General features: G+C 44.2%; 1 protein-coding gene across 5 annotated transcripts in view; it reads left to right on the forward strand.

Moving 5' to 3' along the window:
* The first annotated feature begins 2,799 nt into the window (after positions 1 to 2,799).
* Positions 2,800 to 12,552, forward strand: part of MLLT3 (MLLT3 super elongation complex subunit) — a 107,912-nt gene continuing 98,159 nt past the window's right edge. For 3 of the 5 annotated variants that reach the window (XM_015849092.3, XM_015849096.3, XM_015849095.3), the window contains exons 1-2: positions 2,800 to 2,941; positions 3,172 to 3,352. In XM_015849092.3, the coding sequence (XP_015704578.1) occupies positions 2,930 to 2,941; positions 3,172 to 3,352 (193 nt within the window). In that variant the 5' untranslated portion in view covers positions 2,800 to 2,929. Of the gene's footprint in view, positions 2,942 to 3,171; positions 3,353 to 3,643; positions 4,007 to 12,552 lie in introns of those variants that run through there. The other 2 variants (XM_085530255.1, XM_015849093.3) reach the window with 2 other exon arrangements.

Raw genomic sequence — 12,552 nt, forward strand, 5'->3', positions numbered from 1 at the left:
TATAAAGTAATAAGGATTTCCAGAAGAAACTTGGGAAGGATAATTCAAATCTTCTCAAAAGAAGAAAGGCAAGGAGATGGAGAGAAAATAGAAATATTCCAACTGAAGTGGTGAGTTTCTTTTTTTTTTTTTTTTTCTTTTTTAACTGTGTTGATTGCCTGCCTTGATCCTACTGTGCCAAACTAAACTGTGATGACTCAAACACAGAATTTTTTTTTGTGTGTGGAAAAATGCTATTTTTTTTTCCATGTAAATTGAGTTGGGAAATAAAAAAAAAAAAAAAAAAAAGAAAAAAGTGGTTTATCTTTAAGTGGTACCCCCTACAAAAGAATATAATTTGCTACACAAAAAATGGTGGCCTCAATTTCTTCCAGAGAATAGGAAGTATATTCTTCATGATGTCAAACTATTATGTAAATAAAGGAAGAAAAACAGGCAGTCAAAGTCTTTGAAGAGTTGCCCAGGAATGTAGAGAAAGAATGTAAAAGGATTTACTTTCTAGCCAGCAAGAAGTATTGAAGACAGGATTTGGTATGTATCGGGATGTTGAACTGCAATGTCTCCGACATAATTTCCTTAATAAACCAATGTATGTATTTGAATATTTTAGGGTAGAATTGTGTAGTCCTGAAGTGTAAAGTAAAGGTGAAAAAACAAAAAACAAGTCTCTTAGGGCTGGTACTGCAGTCACTGAGTATGGAAATAATTGTGTTGAAGAAGAACATGATTGTGTTCAACACATACAGTGGCTTTAAATTAAAGTAAGTTAGATAGTTAGGTTAGATAGTAGAAGGGAATTCTTTATCCTGAGGATGGTGAGGCACTGACACAGGCTACCCTGAGGAGCTCTGGATGCCCCATTCCTGGAGGTTTTTGAGGCCAAGTTGGTGGGTGGCAGCCCTGCCCAACACAGGAGGTTTGGCTGATTGTTAAAGTTCTTCCAACCCAAGTCATTCTGTGACAATTCTATGATGAACCCTTACAATCTAATGTAAGCTGCCTGCTTTAGCACAGGGACTGGACTCCATGATCTCCTGAGGTCCCTCCCAACCCCTGCAATTCTGTGATTCTGCGGAATACCCATGGGAATGAAACTACACACATATGGGTTCATTGAGATACATTGTTTCAGATGCCTACATTTGAGAATTATTTTGTCTTCCTGCTTATTTCTAATTCAAGTGCATTTGTGTAACTTTTTAAAAGCAGAAATATGCATTGTGATTATTCTAAAGCACACTTTGTCACATTGATGAGGGAGCAACAGCACTGCTTTGACGGCAGAGAACTGCATCTTCCCTGTCTTCCCTGTAAATAATGTAAAGTCACATTCAGTTTGAAGTTAAGTATTTGACAACAATAAAATACAAAATATGCTGAGTATATTTATTATTGTCATTTATTAGGAATGCTATACCCTCAGCTCCTGTGGAAGAGTATATAATGGTTTAGCCCCCAAAAATGTGTGTCTTCTGAGTTGCAAAACCCCTTGTCTTGTGACAGGACAAGAGGAAATGGTTTCAAACTGAAAGAGAGGAGATTTAGATTGGATCTAAGAAGTTTTTTACAGTGAGAATGGTGAGGCACTGGAACAGGTTGCCCAGAGATGCAGTGGAAACCCCATCCCTGGAGACACTGAAGATCAGACTGGATGGAGCTCTGAGCACCCCGACTGAGCTGCAGGCGTCCCTGTTCACTGCAGGGCAAGTGGACTAGATGCCCTCTAAGCGTCCATTCCAACTCAAATGATTCTATGATATTTTAATTATTTTGGCATGTGTGAAGTCTTCAAGTTACCAGTCGGCTCTGACAGGTTTGTGGACACGGTGTGAGCTGCTGACTCGCCGGCTAGCTTAACAAAAGATGAGCAGAAAATAAACAAGCCTCAACATCTGTACACTGTCGGCATACAGCGTGGATGTTCACGTAACAGCAAAGTGAACTGTTAGTTACTGCGTGACTGGTGGCATTTTCATGAATCGCATCCATCGCTCTGGTGGGTGGGCACCGAGTCAGCTGCGTGTACGATACAGCACTCGCTCGATGGAAGCGGGCGGTGGTCGCGCTCGTATTTCAATGACTCGTCGGAGGACGCGGGGAGCCGCGAGGTTAGAGCCGCCACCGGGCGGCGCTTCCAGGAGCGCGGTAACGCCGCCGGGCACGGCTTCTCTTCCTCCGCGCGATGCGCTGCGGCCCCGCTGCCCACAGCGCGACTCGGGGCGCCGCTCCGTGCCGCGCCGCGTCCGGCACGGGCTCGGCCGTGGCCGCCTTTGCGTTCTGCAAGCACTGCGCCGTGCTAACAAACGGGCGGGGAGAGCTGTCAGCCGCCAGGTCAACGAGCCTGAGCGTCGCCTCACCGGCACCGGCACCGTGCTGCAGCACCGCCCGCTCAGAGCAGCAGCTCCCAGCAGGACGGGCGGGCAGGCTGGGGAGCCGCTCTCCCCGCGCGTTGCACCGCACACACCCGCACTACCCTCCTGTCCGACCGGCCGCAGCCCCCCCTCCCCAACCTGCTCCTTTAAGGGCCGCGGGGTGGGGTGGGACGGGCGGCTCTGGGCCGCGCCGCCGTGCTCCATTGGCTGTCCGCGCCGCACCGGTGTCCGCCCCCTCCGCGCACTGTTATGTCTGTGTCTCGGTGTCAGCCGGACGGCTGTTGCGCATGCGCGGCGGGCGCCCATCCAGCCGGCGGGGCCGGGGCCAGCGCTGAGAGCGGGGCCGGCGCCGCCGTCGCGGCCGGCCGAGGGTCGGTGCGCTGCGAGGCACGGAGGAGGCAGAGGCAGCCGCCGCCGCAGAGCAGCACCGGGCCTGCGGAGGATGCCCGCCGCTGCCGCCCTACGCGGCCGCCTCTGCGCCTTCATCTCCATGAATTAGCGCCGCGGGGTGGGGGCGGGGGCCGTGGCGAGCGCCCAACGGAGCCGGCGCCCCAGGCATGGCCAGCGCGGTGAGTGCCCGGCCCGCTCCTCCTCGGGTCTGCTCCTTATCTCCCCCGTTTCTGGCTCTCGGCTGCTGCTCGCGGCGCGCGGCATCCCCGGGCGCGGGGTGCGGGACCGTGCCGCCAGCGCGAAGCGGCTCCCGGTGCCCCGGGTGGTGCCCGTGGGGCGGGCTCGGCTCTCGGGGCGCGCGTCCTCGGTCGCCCGCTTGGCGCTGACCGCCCGCCGGCTCTCCCCGCAGTGCGCCGTTCAGGTGAAGCTGGAGCTGGGGCACCGAGCCCAGGTCAGGAAGAAACCCACCGTGGAGGGTTTCACCCACGACTGGATGGTGTTCGTCCGCGGGCCCGAGCACAGCAACATCCAGCACTTCGTGGAGAAGGTCGTCTTCCACCTGCACGAGAGCTTCCCCAGGCCCAAGAGAGGTGAGCCTGTCCTCGGGAACGGCTGCCGCCGAGCGCAGAACAAAAGCGGCGGCGCCGCGGGCCGCCCGTCACCCCGCCGCGGAGCCGAGGGACCCGGCCGCCCTCCCCGAGCCGCCGCCCGCGGGTCTGCACCCCGGGCACCTGCGGCCGCGCGGGACGAGCGGGACGAGCGCCTCCGGGACCCGGCCCCGCGGGCCTGGACGGCTCCGTGCTCCCCTACGCCGGGGCAGGTCGGGTTGGCGGCTGTGCCGCCCCGGCCCCTCGCCGACCCCACCGCGCCCGGCGATGATGAGAAGTTGCGGAGCGCTGAGCGTGTGCGGCGCCCGGGCCCGTGAGGGAGGTGCGGCGGCCTTTTGTCTCCGGATCCGATCCGGTCTTGTCCTGAGCGCCGTGTCTGTTAGCGGAGGTAACGGTGCAAACAAAAGAAGGTGCTTTGTTTGTGAGAACGTTTTTGCACTCGTGTAAGCGCGATGGTTTGCGGTTGTCTTTCGTCGGATCGGTGGTCTTTATTGGAACATAGAGCTCCAGCCTCTCCTTAGTATGACATGGTAAGGAGTCCGTTCTGCCCGGAGCTACCTGGGGGAAGTCGGGCATTTGGGAGGCAAAGGACGGGAGGTTTCCCTGTATTGAAACGAGGAACATTTTTGAGTCAAGGTAAAAGCACATATTCCCATTTAATGTTTCTCAGTTTGAACTGGGTCTTCTTTCATATTTTTGCATTCGTTTCGATTTATATTTATTTATTTTTTTCATTCCTCGAGGATATTTTATCCCAAATGAACTATTAGAAATGCAACACTTTTTTGATAAACTCTATGCTCTTATTTCTGTTTTGTCATTGTAAACCTGAGTATGTTTTTTCAGTGTGTGTGGAAGCAGAAAGGTATCGCACAAATAGTTTTTAGTGGAATATATGCAGAACTGCCACATCTGTGGTGAAATAAATGGCCCAGATTGCGCAGTGTCTTCCTTCCATTTTCCCACTGTTTCTTGTGCAGAAAAGCATAGCTTTAGATTGATCTGAATAGTTTGGAAGAGAAACAGAATAGATGTGAGTAGCCTAAGTAGGCAAAGTAGCATTGTTTGTGTACAGCGGATGGGGTGATGTATTGGAAGCAGTGGTAGGATGTAGGTTTAATACTTTGAAGTGCTGTGACTGCCTACTTGATGCTTATGACACTCTCTGCTTTCATTACCTATACTGTGTTTTTTTATTCTTGTCTGGCCTCGGGAGATGTGACTTTGCAACCAAGGCTTAGGGGTGATGTGGATGTTGCGAGCAGGAATGTATTTGAGGACTTGTGCAAGTGAAAGATGGCATGGTTTGATTCTGTGAATGCTTTGTGCCTCCAGCTGCTGAGTTTAGTTAAGCAGTCATTTAAGCTATTGTTTTTAAAGTGTTTGGAGTTTTATTTATGTTCGTCTTCTTCATGATGTGGCAACTGCTGGGAAAGATGCCAGCTTATATAGCTCGGGAGGGGACTTGTCATATTGTGATTGCACATGACTCAGATCATAGGATATGCTGTCTTTGGTGGGAGCAGTTGCAATAAGACCAGATGGTGAGCACTCTGCTTGCTCCTTGGCTTTGCTCAGTTGCCTGAAGCTGAAGGAGTGCATGTGTGTTGGGGCAAGCAACAGAAATTTCAGGTCCTTGAAATCACAGTGGAATTGAGGAGCATAGTGCTGCTGTGTTTGGGTCATCTAGTATGCTTCCTTGTATTTAATAGACTGGTGATGTTATGTGCCCTGTGAACTGAAACGTTCTGTGTGTTTTTCTAACTTAGCAAAGATCTTAATTGTATTTGTTATAACATTTTAAGTTTTCTTGCGCTGTAAGTCAGGGCTGCTAGCTTGATTTGATCTCAGGTGGTTTTCAACACCGTTAACCAAAGTGTTGCATGTTCACCAGGAATAATGTGTTTGATAGTGCTAGTCAAGCTTCTGGTTCTCCAAAGCTGTCTTGGAAGTTGTTACACTCTAATGCTTTTCTTTAAGCTAACCTTCCACTAGGAGATGCATGGTAAGTTCTCATGCTAATCCTGAATCATGTTCTGAATGAGCTGAAGTGAGTGTACAACATGAATCAAAGCCAAGTGTCAGAATACTGATGAGCGATAACACTGAACTTCTTGGTGAGTAATCTTTACATCTCTGGATTATTGCTGTGAATGGCCACTCTAACATGCGTGCTTGCTAGAAGTTCTAATTCATTAAATCTATCTGTTAAACCCTTAGATCAATTCAAGAATAATAAATGAATAGGCAATCATAGGTTTTATTAGCTCATAATGTGTTTCTGCTGCCAGCTCAGTTTTTATTATTGGCAGTCATTCCAAACATCAAGGGAGGAGAGATGAATTATTTTCTGAAGCAGCTTTTCAGTGTGCTTGCTTTGTGTGTTTATGAGAATAGCTGTTTGAATGATAGTTTGGCTTCAGCTCTGTTTTTGTTTCTCTCTTTCCCCTGAACCAGGATTTTGGATGTACTGGAGGCTGGTGGTCAGTCTGCAGACAAAGGTGTGCCCATGTGTTTGTTCTACTAGTAGCTGCTGCATGCAAGCAGGGTTGGGTATACTGAAATTGCATCAGTTTTAAGGTGGGAGCACAGCTAGGAATGGCACTTGGCCTCTGGAGATATCTGGCCTCACAGATAAGGCTGGTGTGTGTGCAGGCAGGATAGGAAAGTGATGGTGGCTGACAGGGAACAATGTGTGAATAAGCTACACACATTGTGTGTGACCTAATGGAGTTTCATTCATCCTTCATTGTGTCTTACCTTAAAAACTTGAGCTTGGCAGTGGTTTCTTTGTTTTCTGTTGTTTACCTTATAGTGACCAAGTGCTTTGGTTTGTCTTTACTCAGAGGAGCATGCAAGTTGTTCTCCTTGATTTCCTGGTTCCCTGTGCTTTGACCCAAGACTAAAGCATGTCTGTGGAGCGATATTTGCCACTGGATTATGGTTACCTTTGGTCCAACTAGCAAGCTGTCTGGAAAAGAGGAGTTGTTGGTCTTCTCCGACAATAGCTCTAATTTCTTCAGGATCCAAGCAATTTAGAAATACTTTATTCCTTTTCTTATCTAGTGGATTTTGGTGCTCTGCAACAGCAGTTTGATTCACTATTCATCTTGCAGCATTTCACTTAGTAAGGGAAAGCATCTTTTAATATCCTTCAATGCTTTGTTTTAAGTACATGTCATTAGAACTGGTATAGTCTCAGTGGTTAAGTTCTTTTTAATTAGTGGTACATCTTGACGATCTATTTGAAAAAGAGGTGAGCTAATACTTCTAAGCTAATAACAGTGTGAAAATGCAGGTTTGGACACTGGAAAGCTGTAGCTTAGAATGTGGAAGGTGCTGCTTTTCTTTATGGTCGTGGGAGCAACAATAGTTACTACATCACATCATGCCACAAGACCATCTTGAGTTGAGTGACGGAAGTGGAACTGCTTATTATTCTGCCATAACGTTCTTTAGAAAATCTACATTTCTGTTTTTGACCTTCTCTGTTGTGTGTTATCTGATGGAAATTTTAGCAGGAGTGTGCCTAAATAACCTAAGAACTTAAGTTAATTGTAGCTCTTTTATTTTTTGTTCCCCAGAGGCTTTTTTCTTCCTCCTGTGTTTCACATAAGCCTAGCCCTCCAGGTGTGATTAAGTGGGAATTTCTTTTTCTGTCAGTCTTACAGGTACGCTTTTGATACAGTACCAGGTTTGATACTGCAACATCATGGCAGACATTGCTGTTTTAACTTCAAAAGCATTGTTGGCTGAGGATTTGCTTATCAGTGGATTTCAGCTGCAGCTAGATGGAACTTCTGATGTCTAGTGGACAGTTCTGTTTGTTTAACAGGAAACTCTTGAGATGTAATATAGCTGCTGCTTTAATGAGAGGCTGAAGGGCTTTGAGGGTATATTGGTGTTTTCAAGTGCAGTTTCTAATTCAGCCTAGTGTAAATTACAAGAACATTTCACAGTGTTCTTTCTCAAAGAGAATGAGAAGCAATTGAATGTACTGAAACTCTCAAGGCTCATCATTACACAAGTGCCATCACTGAGTACTGGCAGCACTGACAATAAGATGCTACTTCTCTAGGAAAACCTTGTCCTAAGAAGTAATTTACTTCTCCAGTAAGTCTCCAAACATGCTGAAGTTCAATGTTGATGCTTTATTTGGAAGTATACAATGTAATAGACTCGATTCCTAGGTTGAATAGTATACATCTGTTTTCTAAGCAAGCAGATGTGGTGATCTCTTTTCTTCCACTTTAAAGTCTACTACATATATTTGGCTCCTGTTTTCAGAAGTGGTGATGTGCTGTCTGGGGTGACTTTCATTGCGTTCAGTTCAACTGAAGTTTAAATGTGAGACTGAAGTGTGGTGGTCTGTACATACAGACAGTCTGCAGTATGTCAGTGTAACAGTACATGTGAGTAACAAGACCAGCAGTATTCCCAAGCATCACTAAGTTACACTTTTTTAACTGTTGTTTTCAGGTTTTCAATTGTGGTTGAATTGAGTGTTTTGTGGCTTTTATTTTCACTTTCCTGAATAGGATGCCTAGTTTGTGTTAGATATTTTTAATTCCCATAGAGCATGTTCCTGCAGGGGAGGATGCTGACCTGTATCTGTTCTGACTTGATTTCATAATCCTTAAGAAATCAGCCTAGGTTACTAGTGAAGGCCTCTGGAATTTGTCTTGTGTCAACTTAGTTTTAAATAGCATTTCATGGTTAATACAGTGTTTTTAGTTGAGGAAGTTGTGGCTAGGTCTCTTAAGTTATAACATTGATACTCTTTAACACCTCTAAGTTTTAGTGATGAGGTAAGAAATGAAGAGCAGTTTCAGAACATTCAGGCTCAACAAATTGGATTGCTGTGGAGCAGTATTCTTTTGAAAGGAATGTGGAGAACAAGGATGCTCTGTGTAAGGTTATATGCATTGCATCTTCATAAGAGGAAGGGGGAGATCTCAATGTTGTTAAATCAGTAGACAGTTAAACTTATTAGCATTTACTTCAGAGAATGAAAACAGCTGGGTTTGCTGTTTGTTGTTGTTAGTCTGTCTACTGCTGTGCAGTTTATATCCTTGGGAAAATTAAAGTGGGGCAAAGTTTTGTTTATTTTTAATATCCATCTATTTATTATTACAGGTTAGATAAAATGAGCTCCAGATACAGTTTTTTCTTTTTTCTTTTTTTCCCCCATTCTGTGCTAGTGGCTTGCAAGATGTTTAATTTGGTCAATTACTTTTCATGGTACTGTTAAGGGTACGGAGACTGTTCTTTTTAACAATCACGTGCACTGTGATTAGAGATTTGAGGTTGTTTTGTTTTTGATTTAGGTTTTGGAATCAAGTGCTAGGGAGTTACTGTGTTCTTTGTTGTTTTGGAATCTGTGGATAAGACTAAAAATATACATAAACATAGCTGATAATGCTCTGAATAGAAAGGAGAAGTGCAGATCAATTCATAAAAGGTTAAGCCAATCTGTAGGCTGCTACATTTTTGTTAAGTTCTTATAGCGGACATCTGTATGTTTAAGGTTCAGTTTGTAAGTGTTCTACTTCTTTACCACCAGCAGTGGTTAATGGATGCATGAGAACAAAGTAACAGTCAAATTCTGGCACTTGCGTACATTTGCATGAAAATTATGTTTTTACAGCAGGATAAGGAAACACTTGGCTTCTCATGGAAAATGTTATTTGTTTGTTTGTTTTTCTCATAGCTTTTCATTGTGGTTTCTTGTTCATGAAGGGGAGGAAGAGCAGAGTGGTATTTGAAATATTTGTATTTAACTCTCTGTGTGGGAAATTAATTCTAAGTGCCTCTTACTGCCTACAATCAGAAGACACAGCTAAAATATTAGTACTGTAATTTATTAAAGGCTTCAAAAACATAACGTTTATGATTAAAACTTCTTAAAAACAAAACAAAACCAAAACAGCACCACCACCTTTGCTTTATTTTGGGGTGCCATTTTTTTAATTGTACCGTGTTGCTTTTTTAGGCCATGTTAGCAGATAAGTCTGTTGCTAGCAGGCTCAGGCAATTATTGGTAAGTTTATTTCATCAGCCAGCTTGTGCTGCCACCCCTGCACATTGTACTGGTGCAGAAGGGTCTGCTCAGGGGAGCTCTGGCCTCTGCTGTTGCTGCTGGATCATGCCTGCTGTGGCACTGCAGCCTGCCTGCTGCCTCACGTCAGTGACTGAACAGAACTGTTATGAACGTAGCATATCACTTGAAACAGGAGCTTTTAGATGAGGTGCTTTGTGTTGGTAGACTCGTAAGGGAAACTGAACACTACTTCTGTGTATATTTAGAGGGAGGCTTTACCTTTCACTTGCTAACTTTAAAGGACAAGTAATCCAGAAAGGATTAATGTTGAGATTATAATGAGACAGAATGACTCCAGTAACGTGTGCTGGAGGCTGGGAACTCTGGAGCTTTCCACCACGTGTGGGAAGTGGGGCAGATCTGAAAATGTTTGTGGTAACTTAGAGGAGCCTTTCTGTTGTAAGAGGGTAAAGTCTTACTGGGGAATTTTGCTTAGTGTTATCCTCTTATGTAGGTAAATCTTGGTATTCAGTAGTGGACTGAAACTTAGCAGAATGCACATTGAGTCTTATGTAAAGTAAGCTCCAGGTTAGTGTTTTACTGAAGCACTTGATAAAATTCTCTTACAAGAATGGCTGTTGCAGAGTGGTCATAGCACTGACATCATGTTTTGCTGAAAAGCACCTTTAAAGTGAACAGCATACTCTTGTAATTTTAAGCAATCACTGCCGTATTCTGGGGAGTGAACTTAAGGAAATAAGCAGGCAATAATATGCACAATTTTGTTGCTTTTAGTGAAATCTAGCATCTAGCTGTTTTCAGCCAACAAACAGCTGATGACTTTTATTATCAGAAGGCTACCCAGGCATTTGAGACACTACTGGTGTTCAGAATATGTGCACGGTGTGTGCACGCTTGCTGTAGTCTCAGTACTTGTGATTGTTCTGCTTGTTCCTGCCTGTGAGATCACTGCACTCAAGGCTGACTGCATGATGCTGGGGGAAACAAGGGAGAACTGCATGTCTGCTGCCAGCAGGTAAATTTGTGCTAGTCTTGCACATGGATTTTGAGGGAGGGCTTTCACATGCTTGAAAACTAAACACTGAAAGTATTGGTGGTGTAAGTCACTGCCTTAGTTGGGGGGTTGACCAGAGGATGGGAGCACTGTTATAGTAATTAATCCTTTGCTTGTATCAAAGCAGTACAATAATTCAAACCAGAGACATTTCAGTCATCTCAAAAATAAATGATGTCAAGAAATAAAGACATAATCTAATGACACTAGTAATATCTGGAAAGTAACAAGCATGTACAGCATTTGAACAAAAGGTTTTTTTACAAACATACTGTTTCACTTAATGTTTTGTTTAAAAATCCAGTCTTGAAGGAAATTTGTGTGCTACCTCAGTGGCAGAAAATCTCATGAATTCTGTAGTATGTGAAGATTACTGATATGCTTTGATGCTGCTTCTGTTATAGTTTTGCCTTCCTTAGCTGTAGTAGTCTGTTCCCATATGTGATACAAGTCATGTATGATTATAATTTTTAAATCCTTCTGACAATCAAATTACTAATTCTTTGCTGGCTGTTACTCATTGCTATAGAATATCTTTTTAAAGGCTATGGTTTCTGTGAATCTGTATGTAATGAAGGATCCCACTTGAACCCAGCAAATGCTTCAGAACAAAAAGTACAACTTTCATAAATTTGCACCTTTACATTGAGCCAGGTATTATCCCAGTTCTGCAAAACATTGCTGTGATGTCTCCTCAGCAAAAACGATTTTACCTGTAACTTGCAATCTGCTCAGTAACTTGTTTGAGCTGGGCTAACAGAAGCAACAGTAGAATAGTACAATGGCTGTCCTTATTGTCTGAAGAATAAAGATCCTCTAGGGAGTTTGGCTTCTCAGTCCAAGGATTTTTTCATCTAAGGCTGGACTTTATTTGAGAACCAGTGCACTTCCTTTCTTAATAAAAATACAACTAGAACATCTAAATGTGTTCTGTCTTGTGGGATTAGCCTTGTCTGTCTCCTATTTGTAAGTATGAGAAGTCAACACTGTTACAGCAGCCTTTCTATTTACTGAACTAGCATCCTTTCTTATCAGGTGACTGGCTTCTAATATTCTTTAGAGCAAGTCTTCCCGTAGTGCTTCCATAACTGCATGCTATTTTAAATGGGAAACTACCTGTAGCTGGCTCTAACAAATGGTGCAAGGTGTTTGCGTTTACATCACTGAAAAGTGACTCTCTGCCAGTTCTTTGGGGACCTTTGGCAGTCATGTGTAAATACACTAAGAGCAACCCCTGAATATAAGTCAAATAAAGTAGCCCGGCAGCAGTATACCTTCTGCGGGCATTGCTGAGCTGTCATAGCACCTCTCTTCTACTGAGTGGGCGGACATGAGAGTCCATCATTAATGCAGTACAGATAGCAGTGGATCTCATTTGCCTTAGCAGGAAGCAGGTTTTACTTCAAGATACCCCAGGAGGTCAGAAATAACTCCAGGGAAGCTACAGTGACCTGTGATCTTGATGCTTTTGCAGGGAGCTTCTGGTAATGATATTCTATATGAATCAGATTACTGCAGTTTTGCTGCTCAGACAAGCAGGGACCAAACAATTTTGCTGTGATGATGAATTTCAGAAACCCACTGTAAACACAAACGTATGGACACTTCTGACAAATACTGACCACATTTTTGAGTGGATTCTGTAGCTGTCCAGCAGTTTAAGTTGTTACACCTACTGTGTTTAAATGCCTCTGCTTTGGGAAACCTGAAAGTATTTGTGAGATGCTGCACTCAGAAATTCTAAGTCTGTTCTAGAAGTGTTAGTCATCAATTATTTTGGAATTTACTTCAGGCCTTTTTTTTTTTTTTTTTTTTTTTGTTGTTGTTGTTGTTAAATGTTGAGCACATTTTAGGGTACAGAATGGGAAGTTTAATTTTTACTTGCAAAATTATTTCCAAACAAACTGGATGTCTCTATTGAAGGTACACAGGAGTAAAAATTAAAATTTGACAGTAAGATTGTCAAATAAACTGTGTGATGATTTTGTTTTTGTTACCCTTTCCACTGCCTGGAAATGAAATGAAAACAATCTGGTTTCTATGGAGCAGAACTGCGTTAGGTTACTT

Source organism: Coturnix japonica, chromosome Z (assembly GCF_054131305.1).
Source record: "Coturnix japonica strain WE chromosome Z, WE-NBRP24, whole genome shotgun sequence".
NCBI classification, from domain to species: domain Eukaryota; kingdom Metazoa; phylum Chordata; class Aves; order Galliformes; family Phasianidae; genus Coturnix; species Coturnix japonica.